The 22036-nt window shown below is 38.5% G+C and overlaps 1 protein-coding gene across 7 annotated transcripts in view; it reads right to left on the bottom strand.

Annotated features, from left to right (window-relative positions):
• Nucleotides 1-4723: 4723 nt before the first annotated feature.
• The window catches only part of MRE11 (MRE11 homolog, double strand break repair nuclease), a 76537-nt gene continuing 59224 nt past the window's right edge, over nucleotides 4724-22036 (bottom strand). For all 7 annotated transcript variants that reach the window (XM_019811623.3, XM_011286524.4, XM_019811624.3 and 4 more), the window contains 4 exons: nucleotides 19112-19170; nucleotides 16039-16106; nucleotides 9316-9397; nucleotides 4724-6700 (listed from right to left, as the gene is read on the bottom strand). In XM_019811623.3, the coding sequence (XP_019667182.1) occupies nucleotides 6644-6700; nucleotides 9316-9397; nucleotides 16039-16106; nucleotides 19112-19170 (266 nt within the window). In that variant the 3' untranslated portion in view covers nucleotides 4724-6643. The remainder of the gene's footprint in view (nucleotides 6701-9315; nucleotides 9398-16038; nucleotides 16107-19111; nucleotides 19171-22036) is intronic.

The raw sequence follows: 22036 nt of genomic DNA, 5'->3' as shown, positions 1-22036 counted from the left end.
TATAACCTGGGTGTAGAGGAAGATTTTCTAAGTCCAGATGGAAAAGAAAAAAAAAAAAAAAAGAGAAAAGGAGGAAAAATAGGACATTAAAAATAAACTAGTGCATTGGGGTGCCTTGGTGGCTCAGTCAGTTGAGCATCCAACTTTGGCTGAGGTCATGATCTTGCAGTTTGTGGGTTCAAGCCCCGTTTCTGGCTCTGTGCTGATGGCTGAGAGCCTGGAGCCTGTTTTGGATTGTGTCCCTTTCTCTCTCCACCCCTCCCCCACTCGCGCTCTGTCTTTGTCTCTGTCAAAGACAAACATTAAAATGTATAAAAATAAATAAAAATAAACTAGTGCATTGCAAAAAAATATCATGAGCAAAATCAAAATACAAATAACATTGTAAACTACATTAGCAACATGTTATTAGGCAAAGGGCTAATATCCTTAATATCCTATATCCTTAACATAAAATTTAATCGAAAAAGGAACCAAAACCTTACAAAAGTGGACATAATATATGAATAGGCAATTCACCAAAAGTGGATACAAAAATGGCCCTTAATCATGTTTTTACAACTTCTTCATTCATAATAACAAAAATGCAAACTAAAACTACAGTGAGATACTTTTCCACCAGATGGGCAAAAAATTAAAAGCTTGACAATTAAATTCTGATAGTGAGGCCATGGAGAGTAACACATTGCTGGCAGAAACACGAAACGGTGCAATATCTATGGAAGGGAATTTGGCAATATTTAATAAAACTACATATACATTTGCTCTTTTACCTAGTAACTTCAACTTCTAGGAATTTACTACTCGAATATATACTTCCAAAAATAAGAAAATGCTAACACGAGGTTAAGTATTGCTGCATTACTTGTAGAGTTGTAAATGTGAGAACTACTTAAATACCCAAATATGGGAGAATGATAGCATAAACAATGGAATTTAAACTCAATGGAATACTATATAGCTATGAAAAAGATGATCTTTGAAAAGTCATATGGAGTGATTTCCAGCACAGATTATTCGGGGGGCAGGGGAAGAGCATGCACACACACAATTCATTGTGTAAGAAAGAAGGGAAAATTAGGAAAAAAAAATATTTGCTTATTTTAGCAAAAAGAAATGCGGAAAGGATGAACGAGAATGGGATTGTCTACCTACAGTCGGAGCAGAAAGGAGTGAAAGGGATGGGGAAGGGTGTAAGATTTGAGTATATATGCTGAATGGTTAGACTTCTGAACATACGTTAATGTTGTACACATCAAAAAATACAATTAAATCCTGGACTAGAGGGAAAAAACATGCTTTGTAAGGGAATTATTGGGACAACTGAGAAAATTGGAATATAAAGTATTAAATGCATGTTAAAATTTCTGGAAGTGGTGACTGTACTGGTGTCATGTAAGACAATATCCTTATTCCTGGGAAATATACATTGAAGTATTAAGGGGTAAAGGAGCATTACTGCTTAAGCCCTGCTCTCAAAAGCCTGAAAAAAAAATTACATATGTGTGCATATTCACATTTGCATATGAAGAAAGTATGTAACATACACACATAAATTTTTTAAATGCCAAAATGTTAAAAATTAGTGAATCTGGGTAAAAGGTAAAAATTCTCTATTCTTCTTGCAAATTTTAAATCATTACTAAAAGACTCTACTATCAAGATTGGGATGATAAGCCATTGGGGGCTTTTGTCTGTGACGGATGGGTAGACTAATTGACTGATTTCAGGATTTATAGAAAGACATTTTAATAAATGTAAAATGGATGCTTCCATTTCATGCGCTCTATTTCCAGATTGTCAAAGGACCAACAGAAATGCAGCCGTGCCTCTCACCTTATTAAACAATTTGCCTCTTGGCAATTTGCTCGAAGTCCAGATATACCTACCCCTCCACCTAATCAGTTCAAATGCACGAACAGGTAGATTGGAGTTACATTTACACGCTCCTAGTCAAGCAAATTTTGTACTTTTAAAGCCCACTAGTGTTGGTATCTCCACATGAATCATGAGAACTGAAACAGTGGCTCTAAGAAGCCGAAGAGTGTGGTCTGGGTTAACCCGCTGCGCTTCTTTTGGCTAGTCAACTGGCCGAGAGCCCTTTGGAAATCACTTTACCACTCTGGATGGCAGGTGACACAGATTAAACGTTCTTTTATTTGACCCAAACTGAGCGGTGACATTTAAATGATGCATTGGAAAGCAGTGCCGTTATCCCTCAAAACAGACAATGGTGGTTTAATTAAAAGAGGTTGACAAAGCAGATGTGGAAAAATCAGGATGTCAATCAAGTACCATGGTAAACGTACACCTTGATACGGGGACTAAAATATTTGACTATATAATTTGGGGTTCTAATTCAACAATTTTTGTCAGTAATCATGCCAAAGTAATGGAGAAACAAGTACCTAATGGCTGGGAGGTTAAGTCTGGGGAGAGGATTACAGGGACATATACACATTTTAATATGTATTTCAATGTTTGAATTAAAACATATTTTAAAATCTTTATTTATTTTTGAGAGACAGAGTACAACCGGGGGAGGAACAGAGAGAGAAAGGGAGACACAGAATCTGAAGCAGGCTCTAGGCTCTGAGCTGTCAGCACAGAACCCGAGGTGGGGCTCGAACCCACGAACAGTGAGATCACGACCTGAGCCAAAGTTGGACACTTAACCAACTGAGCCACCCAGGCACCCCTCACTGTTTGAATTTTAAAGAAGACACCCTGACTTTACAATTTAAAAACAGCTAAAATCAGTTCTAGTGATCAGTCATGGGAAAGATACAAACATGAATGGAGACAGCAATCTGTGTGAGCTGGCTTTACAAAGACCAAACTAAAATGCTAATATTTTCAGACCTAGCTAATAAACATTAAGGTAAAAAGTAGCAAAAGGGATAAACAAAGGACAAAATACAGACATTTTTTTTATTCAAGAATATGGAAGCTCTTTGGACTCAAAACCACAAACCTTTATTCTATAAAAGTTTTATAATAATCCTTAGTAGTTAGCTTTAAAAAGCCACAGAATACTAAGAATTAAATGTATGACACACAAAAAATCAGGCAACATTGGGGGAAAGTTATTTTTAAATATAGTACATTTCAACAGACAAATTTTACAATGGGAGACCTTTTAATTCAATTTTTCTAATAAAGGGTTTTTCTCGGTTTATTAAAAACATAAAATAGTTCTTGAACTTTTATAAAATTTATCAAACTGGCAATTTCCTTAGTAACAGGCTGAGCCAGGTGATATACGGAAAACAATTTCCAAGATTAGAAGGCTAATTTTGGTACTACTGCATAGGTTTAGTATCATTGCATAGGCTGCAAATTTATTGCAAAACTATACTAACTTCTTCGGTTCAGATTTGCTGTTGCATCATCCATTTTGCCATCGAATGGTGGAGGCACCACCTTGTGGTAAAAAAAAAAAAGCTTCTCAAAAAATTAAAACTAGACCTACCCTATGGCCCAGCAATAGCACTGCTAGGAATTTACCCAAAGGATACGGGAGTGCTGATGCAGAGGGGCACTTGTACCCCAATGTTTATAGCAGCACTTTCAACAATAGCCAAATTGTGGGAAGAGCCTAAATGTCCATCAACTGACAAATGGATAAAGAAATTGTGGTTTATATACACAATGGAATACTATGTGGCAATGAGAAAGAATGAAATATGGCCTTTTGTAACAACGTGGATGGAACTGGAGAGCGTTAAGTGAAATAAGTCATACAGAGAAAGACAGACACCATGTTTTCACTCTTATGTGGATCCTGAGAAACTTAACAGAAGACCATGGGGGAGGGGAAGGGAAAAAAAAGAGGGTGGGAGGCAAAACCATAAGAGACTCTTAAAAACTGAGAATAAACTGAGGGTTGATGGGGGTGGGAGAGAGGGGAAAGTAGGTGATGGACATTGAGGAGGGCACCTGTTGGGATGAGCACTGGGTGTTTTATGGAAACCAATTTGACCATAAATTTCATAATAATAATAAAAAAGCTTCTCAATGACAGAAGTCAAAAGACTGGTTAGTCAGAGGGCAGGGGAGAGCCACTGGGTGGGGCTTCCAAGGCGTGAGTGGTATTCTATTTCTTGACCTGCATAGAGATGTCATGAGTGTTGACTTTACAATTATTTATTAAACCACATGACTTTCCTGTTCTTGTACCTTGTAATTTTAAAGGCTTATTTTGGGGAAAAGAAAGGTTTCTATGTACCTGAATTAAGTCTTATGCCTAAATGCTTAAAATTCCTAAGCACCTGGCCAGTCATATATTTACAGAATTTCCTGGAATTACAATACATTCTTAGCCTTATAAATGCACTGCTGTATTTTTATGATAGGAACAAAACACCGAAAAGAGGTATATTCTTTGGTAAATGATGGAAGGCTCTTTTCCTCAGAATGTTTTCATCGCTGCTTTCTTGGCCTCCAAGAGGAAGTGGAGGTACTCTGCAATCATCTGGAATCACCTCTATACACCTACACTAACATGTCTGGAAACTTCCCACCAAACCCCTAGACTTTACTGCATCAACAGTAAGTATCAAGGGCATACTTAAACTATGCGACAATATCCAATCAGAAAGGATTTTCTTTCCTGTTTCCAGGACGTGACACGCACCGTTAACAAAATGATTCGGATTAAGTGAACAGGGTTTCACCTCTCACTGCCCTGGGATCCCTTTTCCTAGGAGCTAACTGCGTTACACTTAGTACCTTTTTTTTTTTTTTATACCATGGAGCAATTTTCAGAAAAAGAGAAAGTCTTATTCTTTTTTCGTAGGACTTGGTCAGGATGCTTTTGTGACTGTCTCCTTCACTATGCCCCTCGCCCAAGCACATCTTGGCAGCAGGTGAGAAGGGCCATTAGCAGACGCCCGCTGTGCAGGGGCGGCACTACGCTGCCCACACACCACCGCCCAAACCCGCTTCCATTCTGCAGGGAAAGCAACTCTCACTCCTGGTTTCATTTCTGCTGGGAATATTAGAGATGTGGGTCCATGGACCTGAGAATATTTCGCAGGACAATGCCTTCACTGATTAATACTACCTGCTAAACTAATCCTTACGCTCAAGCTAGGTACAGAAAATATATATTTTTTAATATTTAAAACGGATTCACACTTTATCCCAATAGAAAGTTATATCCCAGGCCTAGGCCATTTCAAAGGGCTATAATATGGAGACAGCCACCAGGCAAATGTTCTTTTATAATTTGACACAGTCCAGGTGTGACCGTGCCAATAATCATGACTACTGCTCAGTCAAGTGTATAACTCTACAAATGAAGAAATGTGTGCTTGTTGTACTGCCCAGATCTACAAATTCCCTAAGGAGTCTTTAAATATAGGTACCTCATAGACGATAGGAAGGAATACTCTAAGGGTGTTTTAACAGTCTTAAGACAGAGAACGGAATTACTGAACTTAAATCTGAAGAGGTCCAATTCTTATACCCCCACTGAACACAGTAAGGAAATACAAACTTGTCCACGGCCATACCGCCCTGAATGTGCCTGATCCTGGAAGCTAAGCAGCGTCGGGCCTGGTTAGTACTTGGATGGGAGAAAATATGAACTTAACACGGGCTGCTTCACTAAGATTTCTGGAACTATGTCTGATGTTAAGATAAAATATTACTAATATGAAATTTTGGCACTGATATTCCACAGAGGTTGTATTTTAATATTTTAATCTAATATAATCATAATGACCAACTGACCACTCTATCTAAAAAACGTTCTTCAATTATCTTCTAAGAAAGATATAGTTAAGTAGAAATCTTTCTTAACGCTTTTCCTCCTAGAAATAGAGGAGACAGATATAGCACAGGAGAAAGAGAGAACCACGAATAATGGAGAATAGAGAAAATGACTATTGCTGAATGGGAACACAATTTGTTAAAATCTTTGCTACAACTGAAATCAAAAACTTAGTAATTCAGAGATTGCTCTATTTTTTAATACAAATATATCTAATTATTCAAAGTATAAGATACATCTAACATTCAAAGTCTCAGTGGCTGACACGATCACAAACAATAGAAAAACAACAACACTTAGTAACAAACAATGAGCTTAGGCACGCTTTTACAGATTGTTTTACCTTCAGGAAATCCAGAATCTTTAGAAATTATTAAAATTATAAGGAGGTTAAGTTTTATAAGCTCTTTTCCTCAACTTTGGTTACATGTAACTACATTAAAATACTGACAGTCTTTGATAATGAAGCAGAAACATAGAGTGACAGATTTCTGTTAATCCTTACTCAAGAATGGTATTTAAGCAAAGTCCTCATTCAGTTAGATGTACGCTAATATAGGTAAAGAAAACATTCTGATCTTGTAGAGCATCCCCAGGTAATGTTAAGAACTAGATTAAAAAGTATGGAGAACCAGTGCCATTCTGGATGTCCTCAAATTGGGATGTTTCTCAATTAAAGGAGTCATGTTCACGAAATGATACATCAAAACACAAATTCTTATACGTTAAGTTTCTCTGTTAAGTAAGTCTCTTTCAAATTCTTTAATTAACAGCAATACTTAAAAAAAATCTTCAACTGTAAACTGTTTGCTTGCAGTGTTTTGATTTTTCCTGAACCTTGAATGCTTCAAACTGCCATTAAATATATTATCTTCTGTTTCCTCTTAAAGAGCTAGTGTTCATAAAAGGATCATCGTCGTCATCCTGCAATGACACAAATGTTACATGAGTGGTTGTTCCATGCTTCACTGAGGCAAGACAGAAGTGCTTCTGGGTAAACACCACCGCCAGTAAGGGCCATTTCCTCCTTTCACATGAGGAAGGCACTCAGTTTTATATTTCCCTTATAAATATGAACTTTTCCCTTCCCTAGTAGTTTGCTAAGAAGCACTCAAAATAATTGATCCTGATGTGTGTGTGTGTGTGTGTGTGTGTGTGTGTATACACCTATAATACATACCATACACATTTCTATTAACCGAAAAGGCAAAAAAGATGTGGGGAAGCCAAGAAAATTAATACTCTTCAAATTATTTCTATTTGGTTTTTGAATAGGTTTTTTTCCAATTACATATTATTACTGGTGTTACCTAATGTTCTGGAAACTCATCCCCCACCCCCAAATAATGAAGCCACATGGCCTAACTGAGAAATAGCTGTAATTCTTGTCTCCCATTACCTATTTTATGCTAGAGATAGCTAGCTATTCTCAGACTGCTGCAAAAAAACATCTAGCAAATCAATCTTTCAAATGTCTTTTTGGGAAAAGAAGGAGTATGAAAGAGGTCCCTTGCTGGAACTAAGCTGCAGATTATAGGCATACTAAGAGCTGACAGGAATATCAGAAGAATTTAGTTAAAGAGTAGGAAAACTAAAACCTTCGAGAAGCCCAAAATATAAAATTTGATGAGGATGATTTGTTGAATTGCTTTAAGGCAATAACTTTTATTTATTTTTATTTAAAAAGTTATTTAAAAACTTTTAAATATTCAGAAGAGAAAGCAAAATTGCATGTAAAATTTTAATTTATGTTTAAGACACTGATAAAAAGGGGTAATTATTTGGTGTTAGGCTTTGTTGGTGGTATTAACACATTCAAATGTTAGCTAAGTTGGTTATCTGGTAAGAAATGGATGCCTTGAAAAATACAAACTCATTCACATTCTTTGATTTATTTTCTGCTATTATCAAAGGCAGAACTTATTAATAAACCAGAGGTAAATCCAAATTGGAGCATAATAATTAGTCAACAGTTTTTCTTTGCAGTTAACATGAACTATATACAAATCTTCAACTGTAACATATAACCACATGTCTATCTAGATGCTTGGGAATTAACAAATTAACGTTAACTGCTCACCCCCCCTTGGAAAAAACGTATTTTTCCATAGGTAGATTGAGCTCACGGTGCCATTTTTCTCTGCAGCCTGAACTGTTGGTGAGTCTTCTCCTCAAGCTGGTTCAGAACCTCAGCTGGGATACAGGGACATGATAGCAACAGGTGAAGCTCAAAATGAAAGGTGTGAGTCACACGCTACAGCAGGGGTGGACCTGGAAGACACTGTGCTAAGTAGGATGAGCCAGTCACAAAAAGACAAAGACTTATGACTCCATTCAGAGCAGGTATCTAAACCAGTCCAATTCACAGAAACAAAAAGAACAGTGGTTACCAGGGGCCGGGAGGAAGGGGAAATGCAGAGTTGTTCCACGGGTGAAGATTTTTAACTCTGAAAGAGGAAAAGACTCTGGAGATCCACTGCGTAACAAGTGAACATACTGAACACGAGGGCACTGCACACCAAACAATGGTTAAGATGGCAAGTTTTACGCCACGTGTTTTTGTCACAATTGAGAAACTTTTTAAGTAAAAATAAACAAAAGAGGTTATAGACTTAAGAAAAACGCCTTAAAACAATTCAACAAAAAACTAGCAAAGTCCTTTCAAATGGCCTCCATGGAGGAACGGGAAAGGCCAGACTTTATTTAATTCAAGGTAGCTGAACCAACAAACGAATAGAGCCAAGAGGCAAGTCCTGAGTCTGCCTTGTCCTATTCCTTCTTTGCTCCTTTTCTGGTCCAGACTCGACTTGTCTTGACTTGGTTTCTTTCACATATCCTGCCATTTAATATTTCAGTGCATATCTGAACACCTTTGTGAATGAAAATTACCACCACATACCATTTTATATAGGAAATGTGTAAAACATACGGTGGGTACTTAACAAATATTTTATTAAAGTAACATTAAAAACTTCAAGAATATTGTCATCACTTCTCCAAATATAAATGACAGATGCTGAAAACAACTATTCTGATCCATTAACAGGGCAAATTATCTTATTTCAAAAATTGGCAGGCCTTTTACGTCCGAGTATTTACACTTACAGGTACTCAACAGATGCTACTTACGGACTCTTAACATCTTAAGTGCAGTTCAAAGGAAGGTTATCAATGAAACTATTTTAAAAAATAATTTCCAGCAACTAGCTTAGCAGTCCCTATTTACATTTTTAAAAAATGTTTATTTATTTTTGAGAGACAGAGAGAGACACAGAGAGAGAGAGAGAGAGAGAGAGAGAAGAGAGTGTCAGAGCAAGCGCGAGCAGGGAGGGGCGGGGGAGGGGGCGGGCAGAGGATCTGAAGCGGGCTCCGTGTTGAAAGCACAGAGCCTGAAGCGGGGCTCAAACTCACAAACTGTGAGATCACGACCTGAGCCACAGTCAGACACTCAATCGACTGCCACCCAGGTGCCCCAGTCCTTATTTAAATTTTATGAATTGCTAAAAATTAATGAAGATTGAATAATATTACTTGATTACCTCATCTGATTCAAAATCGACCCCTTTAGCTATTTGGCTTTGGGACATGCGCTTGCTTGATGATGATGATGTGCTCGGACACCTGAGGCAGAAACATGGAAAAAAGGAAAATGAATCAGAATTCATCAGAAGTGCCTTCTTAGCTAAATGTTTCATTCTAGTAGCAGCCACGAATAAAATTAGCTAATACCTTCCCTTTAATGTACATTAGCAGCATAAAAACTTAATGGTGAGAAAAAGGACTCTGGGGCCAGGGTTTGAATTCCAGTTTTGTTGTTTACTAGCTATGTGGCTTTAGGCAAGTTACTTAGCCTCTCTGCCTCAATTTCCTCATCCATAAAATGAGGATAATAATTTTTAGAGATTAATTGTGTTACTACACTTACTCAGATCACTGCCTGACATACATTAAACACTACACTGATACTTGCTTGTTAGTATAGGGCTCAGCATGTTACTAACATGCGTCTACTACCAGCCCCCACTCCTAAAAATTGTGGCAACACTGAAATACTTTTTATTCAAATATCAGTTATGTCTCTTCAACAGGCTAAAACGATTTTAGGAAAGGCTCACTGCTTTCTAGGGTTGCGTCATTATATGATTTGTGTTCAATCCAAAGCAAATAGCAAATATAAACTGAGTGTTTGCTCTTTTCCAGGTACTCTCTGATAGGTCTTGGGAAATATCAGCGTACAAGAAGATCAAGATTCCCATCCTTATGAAGCTTAACTCGTGCTAATTAATGAAACTTATATTCGTATGTCTTTTTATCCATAAGAATTCTGTCTTCTTAGATCACTAGCGCATGCAGCCTATCCAGTCTGCCTGGTTTTTTACTGCCTGTGGGCTAAGAATGGTTTCACATTTTGAAATGGGGTACATTTAGATGGTTATATAAATACCTACAGAATATCCTCAGTTTTGCCTCTTGGTCTGAAAAGCCTAAAATATTTATTATCGGGCTCTTTAAGAAAGTTTGCTGACTTCTCTCTTAAATGAAAGCAGCATTTGTCAATTCTTAGTTAATAATGTATTATTATGCTTTGGGGTGTTATTACAGCAAAGGAAGTATGTCTGAAGGTCTTGTCTGGAAAACAGGTTGAGAATCAAGCGGTCTTGTGTCAGAAGGAAAGTGAAAAATCCACAGGTTCTTATGCATAAAAGTAAAGGACACGAGGATTTGTCAAGCAAACTTGAAGAACAACATGGTTTTAGAAGTACAGATCGAGGACATTTATCACATGATCCATTTGGGGAGTGCCCATCTCTATCTATACTTGACCCAAGCAGGAACTACCTGATCAGTTGTTGACTTGCTTCTATCTGTGACAGGAAGCAGATCAAGAGCATAAAGTCATAGTGCCCAGATGGCAAAGTTAGGTTAGTAAGTTCTTGTTGGGGGTCTGGAGAAAGGGGTGGGGTTTATGGAAACACCCACTGAGATGTGACTCTGCCTCTGATGTCTCCCCAATAACCAATGGAACCCAGAGACAAGCCAGTCATCTATGATGGATGGTGGCTCATCTTATCATAACAAGAATCCTAGTTCAGAGATCCCACAGACCTACAGATCTCATCTGTGAAGGATCCCCTATCCTTAGAAATCAGCAGAGGGGAGGGAAAGAAATAAAGGGAGAAGGGTGTATCAAATCGAATGCCAGGAGTTGTATAAGTTTTCTCCATTTTTGTTCAGCTAGCATTTGGGGCCATAAATTAGAGTTCCTCGTCTAGAGATGTTCAGCCAGTAAGTCAGTTGTAGCAGTGTTGTAAACACAGGGCAACATGTTAAATTGGCCTTATATTGTGCCTGGTACATAAAAGTTGCCACAAAAACCTTAGTTCCCTGCCACTGCAACGTTTAATAGAATCCTCTCAACCTCTGCTCCTCCCCCTGGCCCAGTGGGGCTGGGTCTTCTTGTACTTGCTGCTTTAAAGGGAGGGTCGTTATTATCCGCCAGCTCTATCAAACCTGAAGGGCCCTCTTATTCTCAGTACAAGGACAGAGTTTGGAACGACTTTTTCCAGGGAAAAGCGGGCTTTCCATTGCCTATTTGGCAGAAAGGAATCTTACAACTGGAAGCTATTTCTGTTTTCAAGTTAACTGCAAGCATATTAGCGCTTTCACTGCTTACCCTTCCTCCTGTTTATGCTTGTTTTCCCTAGCGTGTTACTTAATTTATTTAATAAGCACTTACAGGGCTGTTATTGTGTGCCAGGCACTGTACTTAGTCCTTGATAAACATGAACTCACTTAAGCTTCATAACCCTATGAAGTAAATATTAGTATATTCATTTTATAAATGAAGACACTCAGGCACAGAAAAGTAAAAAAAACAAAACAAAACAAAAAAACTTGCACAAGGTCCATACCTAGGAAGCAGCAGAGCTTAACTGCTGTAAATTATAATCAGGGTAACCATACAAACCCTGCCATTAGTAATATAATTCTTCAAAACCAGCCTAAATCATGTCATTCAGTTGCTGTCATCAGAAATACCAATCTGCCATGGCTGATTTCAGATCTGCTGCCAAAATGTTAATTTCTAAATTGCCTCTCATCATTTAAATGATTCTTGCTGCCTGCACAACGGTTTGAGAGGTTAATCTATTAAGTTCAGAAGTGACAACAGAGACAGTTCTGGAGCAGAATGTCTTGGCTGTGTGACTAGCTGGGTCATTTTAGGTAAGCCACTTAACCTATTGTGCCTCGCCTTCTTCAAAGGTACAATGGAGATAACAGAGTTTTGTTTTTTTTTTTTTTTTTTAATATTTACTTATTTTTTGAGTAAGAGCGAGCCCATGTGCAGGGGCGAGCAGGTGAGGGGCAGAGAGAGGGAGAGACAGAATCCCAAGTAGGTTCTGTGCTGTCAGCACAGAGCCCGATGTGGGGATAGAACTCATGAGCCTTGAGATCATGAACTGGGCCGAAATCAAGAGATGGGTGCTTAACCGACTGGGCCACCCAGGCACCCCGGGATAATGTAGCTCTAACCATGAATACCTGGCATGGCTGTGAGCACCAAACAGGCTAATTCACATGTAAAGACTTGGAAGAGTGCCTGACTGAGCAATTCAGTTACTATTACTACCTCATAGGTAGATAAGAAGTCAACATTTATTCTTCTGAAAGTAGACCACCCAAAATGGCAACCACATCATGAGTTTTAATACCCTGAAAATATATGTCAAACATACTGAAGTTGCATTTTCACCATCCAATAATGAAAAATAAAGACTTCATGCAAGCTAAACTTCTTTTTCCTCTCAACTACTGAGGCGCCACTGAAAAAACCTCCAAAGGCTACACCTGTTTTTGCGTGTTTTAATTCACAAAGACAAGAATGACCGAACAAGTATGGATATTCCTTCAATAAATCTCCTTCTCCTTAAGCAAATTTGAGTTACGTTTCTATCGACTGGAACCAAAGGAGTCCTGATTGATACTGGACTCAAGTTGAAGACAATAACTCAAGACTGAGAAATTCAAGTAAATCTTTCTATGAGCTAACTACCTCAATGACCCTCAACTACGGACTGCAAATATACAATCTAACCTGCGTCTGAGCCCATCACAGTATTGTGTACTCCTTCTACAAAGGCTGGCATTGGCCTTGGCAACTCTATACTCTCCTGGGTCTTTCTCAGGTCCTTCTTGTTGCCTTTTCTACTTTTCCTAAATTCGAACGGTTGAAACCCAGGTACTGGAACACAAGCCCTCTTTTGTCTCTACCTTCTCTTTCGAGGTGATCAATCCATTCCAATGGCTTCATTAAGTATCAGTGTATCAGTTATATGTTGCTTAGAAGTAAATTTTGTGATCATCCTAACCTCTGATCTCAGCTCTGGACTCAGATCTCCAATTGCCTATAACCAACCCCCTTCAAGTCAATTTCGCAGGCATCTCAAACTTTCCATGTCTCAAGCTGAATTTTTGATTATCTGCCAATCATCCTTTACGAGAATCTGTTTCTCTTCTTTTATGCCTTTCTCAGTGTATGGCAGTAAGTGTTCAAATAGGAAACCTGGAAATCAACCCTGGTACGCCATTCTTCCTCACTCCAAATGTTCAATCCATCCCCAACTGCTGTCATGTCTACCTCACAACATAACCTGAAACCATCTATTCTCTCCCTTTCCCCTGCTACCACTCTGGCGCAAGTCTCCATCATCTCTCTTCCAGGGAGTCCAGGGACTCCCCACAGCAGCACCGGCCTTTCAGGTCAGCCAGCTGGTGCCCTGCCTCCTGCACCACAGGGAGCCTTTAGAAATGTAAATCCCACGGAGCCACTACTCTCCCCAAATCCTTCCGTGTTCCCCCTGCATTTATAATAAAGTCCGAATTCCTTACCTTGCTCAACTGTTCCTGCTTCATGATATACTCCTGCCTCTCCTATTCTTATACCAACTCCCTTCTTTCCCATGTTTTAGTCTACAGTAAGCTTGTTTCTTCTTCAAGAGACTTCTACATGTGCCTTTCCCTGTGCTTTAGGCAAGGCCACGTCTCTTTCAGTAAGATTTCAGCCTAAACGTATCCTCCTCAGAGGCCTTTCCGGATCACCCTTTCAGAGCAGATGTCTGTGGCCTATGACATTACTGTTTACTGCTGCATCCTGATAACTTTGTAGGGGCCAAGAGCAGGCCACACCAAGATGGGCCACTCTGGCATGAAGATTATTTTGAGTTAAGAAGCCATCAAACCCCAGCAGATTCAGGAAAAGCTCTTTACCTCTCCCTCAAATGCTTACAAAGAGTTTAGTAGAGGACCTGTTCCAGAAAGAAAGCTATCACCATAGATAATTACATTATGACATATATTAAGGTATGACAGGAGAAACCTAGCAAGGCCTGTTTGATCAAAGTCCTCTTTGTCCTACTGATTCTGAATGTCCCGGCAAACATTTATTTACTAAGCATTTACACTTTTATAATCTTCTTGTGAACTGCTTTCCTTCCCTTTGCCATCCCACACCCCCATCCCCTTCTCCTTAGTTCAGAATGACATATATATTTGGAATTGCCATGTTTGTGTGGATTACCCCCTATGTACAAAATTAAATTTGATTTTCTCCTGTTAATCTGTCTCACGTCAATTTGGTTCTCAGCCCAGCTAGAAAGACCTTCAACGGCAGAAGAAATTCTTTACAATTTCCTTTAAGCATTTCTACACATCTGTTGATCATTGGCCCAGATGTGACCTACCTTCTTTGTGAAGCCTTCAATGACCTATTCTAGGAAGACACTGTCACTTCCCTCAGATTTCAATGCACTGGAATAAAACATTCATCTTGTTGGATTATTAGTGCCTTATAATTAGTGTACTGCTAACGTGGAAATTCCTTGAAGGAAGGAAACATTTCTTTTGTATTTCTAGCCCCAGCTCCTAGCATACTGTTTAACCCTAGAAATAGGTGGATAGGGAACTATACCTACCAATTTTTCCAACACAGACCCGTAATTCACATAAAGCATATATTCTCGGTGGGGTCAACATCACACCCAAGGAATGAAAACTGGTCCCGGGAGATGGGGTGGGTGAAAAATACTGAGATACTACAATAGTTTTGACTCTTCCCAAACTCAATCCTACCCAGCAAAATTTCATTCTTTAGTATTTAATTTCTCTTGTTAGGGAGAAATTAAATTTAGGCTATTTTAATTAATTTAAGTCGAATTTAATTTTTATCCTTAGGTAACGAAAAAAAGGCTGAGATCATGAAAAACAGTGTGAGAAACACGGAGGCAGAGTTTTTTCTCATTCTCCCCCTTAGTGCCACAGCTCCTGCTCAGGCCATCACTCTCAGCTGTCCTTTTCCACCTCTTTGCTCCAGGTGATTCCTATCTTCAAAATCTCAGGTAGATTTTACTCATTCTACAAAGCCTTTTCTTGTTTCATAGCCCACAATTCTTGCTCCGTTTTCTAAGGGCCTATAAGCACTCACACCTAGTCTGTATCATAAAATTTCGCACACGATTATGTACTGACTCATCATCATTTAATGGACTGAAATGTGTTCGTCTCTCTTTTCCACTATAATTTATGCTGCCTAAAGGCAATAACCATGCTAAAACATTTATTATGTCCCCCATCAGACCTAATTTAATGTTCACACAGAAAATTTGTGTTAAGAGAAGCTCTTGATTATTTTCTTAAGTAGAAATTTTCATTAACTGAGCTTAAGTTAAGCAGTGTTCACCTGAAACATGAACACAGAGAACATGGCAATAGTGAATTAAGTCAACCCTTACAGTAACAGCAAAAATGGCAAAAACCAAAAGGACAGGGAAAAGCACACAAGTGCTTCAAGGGCAGAAAAAGCCAACATGATCCTCTTTTCAGTGTTTATTTAGCACAGCACCCTGTGTAACTCAGTATATAAAAATGTGATAACAAAGAAGAGAGGCTGAAATCAACTATAAAGAAATATACAAAATTATTTTCTGTTAATTAGACAGAATACAGAACTCCATCGGGAAAATCTTTGGGTAATACAGACAAAAGGAAACAGATTACAGGGTAAGTTCCGTTGAAAAACACTTGTAATGATGCTGCACCAACTCTGTGAACCAGCCTACCATCTATTTTTCACTTCTCTATTTACTTGACCAGTTGGAAAATAAATCTGTTAAAACTTCTATGGCACAGAAAAATGTGTAAGTAGAGCTCTGAATAATTTTAAATTTCTTCAGATGTTTCTTTCTGCACAAAGTCACCGTACCTACCTCTGCTCTGTTTTTGAAGTGGTAGGAAACATGTCTTCTTCTTCATCCGTCTCATCCACCTCAATCATCTAAGGGAAAAACAAAACAGGGAGTAGTTTTTATGGGAATGGAACACCTGAATAAGAATAAATCACTGAGGGGCGCCTGGGTGGCTCAGTCAGATGAGCGTCTGACTTTGGCTCAGGTCATGATCTCACAGTTCGTGGGTTCGAGCTCTGCATCAGGCTCTGTGCTGACAGCTCAGAGCCTGGAACCTGCTTCGGATTCTATGTCTTCCTCTCTCTCTGCCCCTCCCTGGCTTGGGCTTTGTCTCTCTCTTTAAAAAAATACATGTTTAAAAAAAAATTAAAAAAAAAAAAAAAAAGAATAATTGAATCTCAAGAAAAATCTTTTTTTTTTTTAAATTTCATTTTTTATTTTTCTAAATTTACATCCAAATTAGTTAGTATATAGTGTAACAATGATTTCAGGAGTAGATTCCTTAATGCCCCTTACCCATTTAGGCCATCCCCCCCTCCCACAACCCCTCCAGCAACCCTCAGTTTGTTCTCCATATTTATGAGTCTCTTCTGTTTTGTCCCCCTCCCTGTTTTTATACTATTTTTGTTTCCCTTCTCTTATGTTCATCTGTTTTGTCTCTTAAAGTCCTCATATGAATGAAGTCATATGATTTTTATCTTTCTCTGACTAATTTCACTTAGCATAATACCCTCCAATTCCATCCACGTAGTTGCAAATGGCAAGATTTCATTCTTTTTGATTGCCAAATAATACTCCATTATATGTATGTATGTATGTGTGTGTATATATATATATACATATATATATATATATACATATATACACATCTTCTTTATCCATCAATGGACATTTGGGCTCTTTCCATAATTTGGCTATTGTTGATAGTGCTGCTATAAACGTGGGGGTGCATGTGTCCCTTCCAAACAGCACACCTGTATCCCTTGGATAAATGCCTAGTAGTACAATTGCTGGGTCATAGGGTAGTTCTGTTTTTAGTTTTTTGAGGAACCTCCATACTGTTTTCCAGAGTGGGTGCACCAGCTTGCATTCCCACCAACAATGCAAAAGGGATCCTCTTTTTCTGCATCCTCGCCAACATCTGTTGTTGCCTGAGTTGTTAATGTTAGCCATTCTGACAGGTGTAAGGTGGTCAAAAATAAATGTTTAAAAAAAAATTAAAAAAAAAAAGAATAATTGAATCACAAGAAAAATCTTTTTTAAATATACCAAAAAAGTCACAAAAAAAAGGGGGCAGAAACCCCATGAAGAGCAATTGTTAAAACTGAAGCTTAGCCTGACCTCCCTCCAATGTCTTCAATCATAAATGGTATTCTTTCTATACAACGTGTTTGAGCTCGCCTTTCTCCTGGACACCACAGCAGCCAGGGCACCTAAGGTGAATGACTCACATAGGGTCACGTGCAGACAGTGCCTATGATTTTCTTGGGTTCTAGTGAGGAGACCATTTCCAGTTTAAAATTTGGTGTAAGACCATGTGGAAAGTACTGTATATCTAGCTTTCTATGACATTCATCCCTGTTAAACACCATTTGGTAGTTTTAGGCCCCAGTAAAGATATTTGTGATTCTTGATACTAACATCCAAAATACTACTTCTTCCTCTACATTTAGTGTTATCTTGACATTTAATACACTTAGTTGCTATGTCGTCAACTAACTAATGAAGCCGAGGACAAAACAGTGAAAAGACAGCACCTGAGATCTCCCCCTCCAGGCTGACACTGAACTATTAATAAAAATCATTAAATGCAGTTGTCTAAGAAGCTATGAATCCAGCCAATATTTCTGCATTGTCATAAAACTATCAGAAGATTGTCTTCTGTGCCTTGAAGGAATCAAATGTATTCAATATTCCTCTAATCTACCAATGTGTAACCACAGTTAAAAAGTGAAAAAAAAGTTAGTTTAGCACCACCTGTTCCTTTTGAACTCATGTTCCTGCCTTATATTAGAAAACTCTAGGAAAGAAGCTACTGTGTGGATGTGATGATAATTTTTTTAGATATGATGATCTTGAAGTGACAGCAGACAACAGTTGAATGTAAATAATAAAATGGAGCTCAGGACAAAAGCTAGCACTGGTACACTCATGTATCAGTGACAACAGGAAGGGGGGGGGGGAAGATGAAGAGAGACAAAAGAACAAAATGAAAATCAGGACAGAAGTTTCCTGGAGAAGTGGGGTGATCAATTGTGTCACATACTCAAAAGATTAAAAGAAATTTGAGAAAATGCTGCTGGGGCAGGTATTATACAGACCACAGATTCTCAACTGGAGGGGATTTTTAACCCCCACTCCTATTCTGGAAACTTACGTCTGGAGACATTTTTGATTGACACAATTAGGGGGGCTTGCTACTGGCATCTAGAGGGTATAGGCCAAGATGTTGCTAAAAACCCTACAATGCACAGAACAGTCCCTCACAGTAAAACTCACCTGGTCCAAATCTTATCTGGTCAGTAGTGCTGCTACTGAGAAACCCTGACACAGAAGGAAGAACACTGGCTTAGGAGTGAGTGGGTTTTGAAAGTAAGGAAATAGGGGAGTCAAGCCCATACAAATTCTTGGAATCCAAAGGAGGTGCAGAGGGCCTATGTTTAAATCTGAACACAGAGGTCCTCAGATTCTGACCGCTTGGTTTGTCTTGAGTCTAGCTCCAAGCCATCAAGGCACAAGCCATAGTATTACGAGAGTATAAATAACAAAAGATAGCCAGATTTACTAAGACCTCTATATGCACTGAACTCCTATGTGCGATATTAATATTCCACACACAGACCTTTCTGGCTCAACACTGTTATCCTTAAAAATATTCCTGGATACATACATTTATGGCTTTCTAATCATGAGATCCATTATTAAAAAAAAAAAAAAATCCCAGAAGCCCTGTCTTGATAATTCATAAAGTTCTCCCTAGCTTTAACACTCCACACTTATCCTTCTCTTGTTTACTTTGTTGATCAAAGAATTGACAATTCAGAATGCAGGAGCATAAATTATTAAAAACCAATTATAAAAACTTTTTTCTTACCTCTGTATAATTCTTAGTAGCGACATTTCGGGAAGGCTGCTGTCTTGTAGATTTAAAGGCTATGATACAAAAGAAGAAACATCCATTATGTTACTCTTGAAATAACTTAGGAAAATTTGTCACATCTTTAGCTGAAGATTTTGTAAGCTCTATCTACAAATATCCATGATGACCAATTATAAAACCATTTCCTCTTGTGTAAAATCTAAAGGGACATCAAATTATATGTTCAAATAAATCAATGCCTGGCTGCCAGTATCACGATTTCCTGGCTTAATTCAAATATAGTAACAAGCAGTGTTCATAAACATACCTACACTAAAAACATTTTATAGAAAAATACATGAAAGCTAAAATCTGATCACCTAACGGATTTAACTCCACGTACATTGAAGGTGACCCTTCTTTCTCTTATAAAAGGCAGAAGGTGCCTTCTTTCTCTTATAATTGGCAATACCTTTCCCTGGGGCTATATTAGGAGCCATGTGGTTCCAGTAAGAGCTTTCTTATTCTCCTCTACTTTGTTAGCCATATTCTGTACCTAAGGAACAGTCCAGAGGAAAATTCTAGAAAACAGTGTATCTTCTATGCTATTATAAAACTTCCCTTTAAATCCTTACATTTTAGCTTTATAAAATTAGAATCATGAAGTTTAGCTAACCCTTCATTTTTCCAAAGACCAAAACCATGATTTTCAGATTTTATAATAAGAAATACAGGGGCACCTGGGTGGCTCAGTCGGTTAAGCATCTGACTTCGGCTCAGGTCATGATCTCACGGTTTGTGAGTTCGAGCCCCGCGTCCGGGCTCTGTGCTGACAGCTCAGAGCCTGGAGCCTGCTTAGGATTCTGTGTCCAAGAAATACATATTTGGTCTTTGTCCCCATTTGTGGCAGAGCTCCTAAAACCCTAGGAATTTCCTAAGTAATGAGCGCTGTAAAGTTGTCTTTTGCTATGTTAATGAAGTGACTTTAGGACTACACCTACAGCTGAGGGCTGCTTACCTAGGGAACCAACTGGAAATCAAAGGTTGGAACTCAATCCCACCCCATGATTTCCAAGAAAGGAGCCTGGAGCCAGAGGTGCAATCAATTACCAATGGTCCATGATTTAATCAATCAGTGGTAAGGAGGCTGCTTTAAAAACCCAAAGGAGGGATCTGGCGAGCTTAAAGGTAGTGAATCAGAAAGCTTCCACATGCCAGGGTGCCAGCCCCTGAACTCCCTGAGGATACAAGGACTTTCCCTTTCATTTCTCTTTATCTGGCTGCTGATCTGTATCCTTTAATATCCTTTGTAATAAACCAGTAATTTAGTGAATAAATTAGTTTCCTGAGTTCTGTGAACCACCCTGGCAAATTAACTAAACCCAAAGAGGGAATTATGGGAAAAACTGATTGAGAGCCAGTCAGAAGCACAAGTTTAACCACGCAGACCTATGATTAGCATGTGAAATGGAAGCAGCCCTTAACCCATGCAATGCGATGCTACCTCTGGGTAGGCAGTGTCAGAATGGAATTGAATTGTAGGAAACCCAGCTGATGTCCAAGAATTGCTTGGTGGTGTGGGGAACTAACCCCTCTCCTCCAAAAAGCCCAGAATTGGGTGCATAATATTTAAAACCCAGAAGAAACTTCAAAATGCCAATTAGAGGTTTATTTTCTCCCAAGCTTTACCAGTTTCCTAATACAAAATAATGTTTCCCCCCAAGACAACTCCCAAACTAAACAACAAGGGAAGAGGAGGAAAAAAAATATACAAGGCCTTGAAAAAGTCAAACACTCAAAGAATCCCACAAAGCTAAAAATTACCATTGTCTGAAAACTCAGGAATCTTTCTACCTAGCCTAAATTTATGACCTGCTCATTTTTCCTATTCCAAGCTCTATTCCCAATCTTGTGATGTCTATTTGAGAACAGAGATCAAGAGCAGAAGCAAAGTTCTTATCTACTCTACTCTCAATTACTGGAGCCTCACATTCTAACTCTATTCAAAAGACCTTTAAGTAAGGGCAACTGAATAAAAAAAGCCAGCCATCATGACTCTTAAAGCATATTTCTGCTCAATAATTATTCACTAATTGACTCCTCAAACTCTCAGATCCTTGAAAACAGGAGCCCTATCTTTTTATCCCCAACAAGTATCAGTGAGGTAAATTAAATCATCAGAAAAATGTGCACTGAGTTCTGTTAGGATGCAATACAGTATGGTGGTTGTAGAGTTAAACTCATTTGACTTACTAGCTGGGTAACTATAGCCAAGTCCCCCTGGCTTCCTTAAGTCTCAGTTTCCCCACCTATACAATAGTGTTAATAATTCGTGCAGAAAACGGTTGAGAAGATAAAGAGAGGCAGTTCATGTAAATCGTTTGGGCAAGTGCCTAGATGTAGCAGGCATTCAAATAATGTGGCTAGCAGCAGTGGTAGTAGATGGAGTAGTGGTAGCCAGGATGGTAAATTAAATCCGAACACAGAGTCTTTAGAGGTACCACTCACTCAGTCACCATCCTCTACAGAAAACCTTCAATGGAAAACTCTGGGCTGTCAACTCTTACTTATAACTGTTGCTGGCTGTAAGTGTAATATCTACCTTTCCCAATACAATTCCGGTACAATAATAAATCTCTACACTCCATGGGGCTTGTTATAATAGAATTTTACCTTTATGTACCTCTTCATACCTCCATTTACAGTAGGGAACTGGAAGCTATAGTTTTAAAGATGCTTTTGTCCTGAAGTTATAGTAGATACAGTTAGTACCCCATGGTTATTTTGTCAGAGACTTACAACCAAAGCTAACCTAATGAAAATGTTTTACACATGTGTGTTAAAAAGTCTATTTCACTTTTCAAAAAAAGGCTCAATGTTGGAGACAGTTCAATTGTAAATCCATTAGACCAAATGAATTTACATAAAAGACAAATTTAG

The sequence above is a fragment of the Felis catus genome, chromosome D1, assembly GCF_018350175.1.
Source record: "Felis catus isolate Fca126 chromosome D1, F.catus_Fca126_mat1.0, whole genome shotgun sequence".
Taxonomy (NCBI): Eukaryota; Metazoa; Chordata; class Mammalia; order Carnivora; family Felidae; genus Felis; species Felis catus.
The sequence above is the reverse complement of the archived record's forward strand: the minus strand, read 5'-3'. Positions and strand labels throughout refer to the sequence as shown.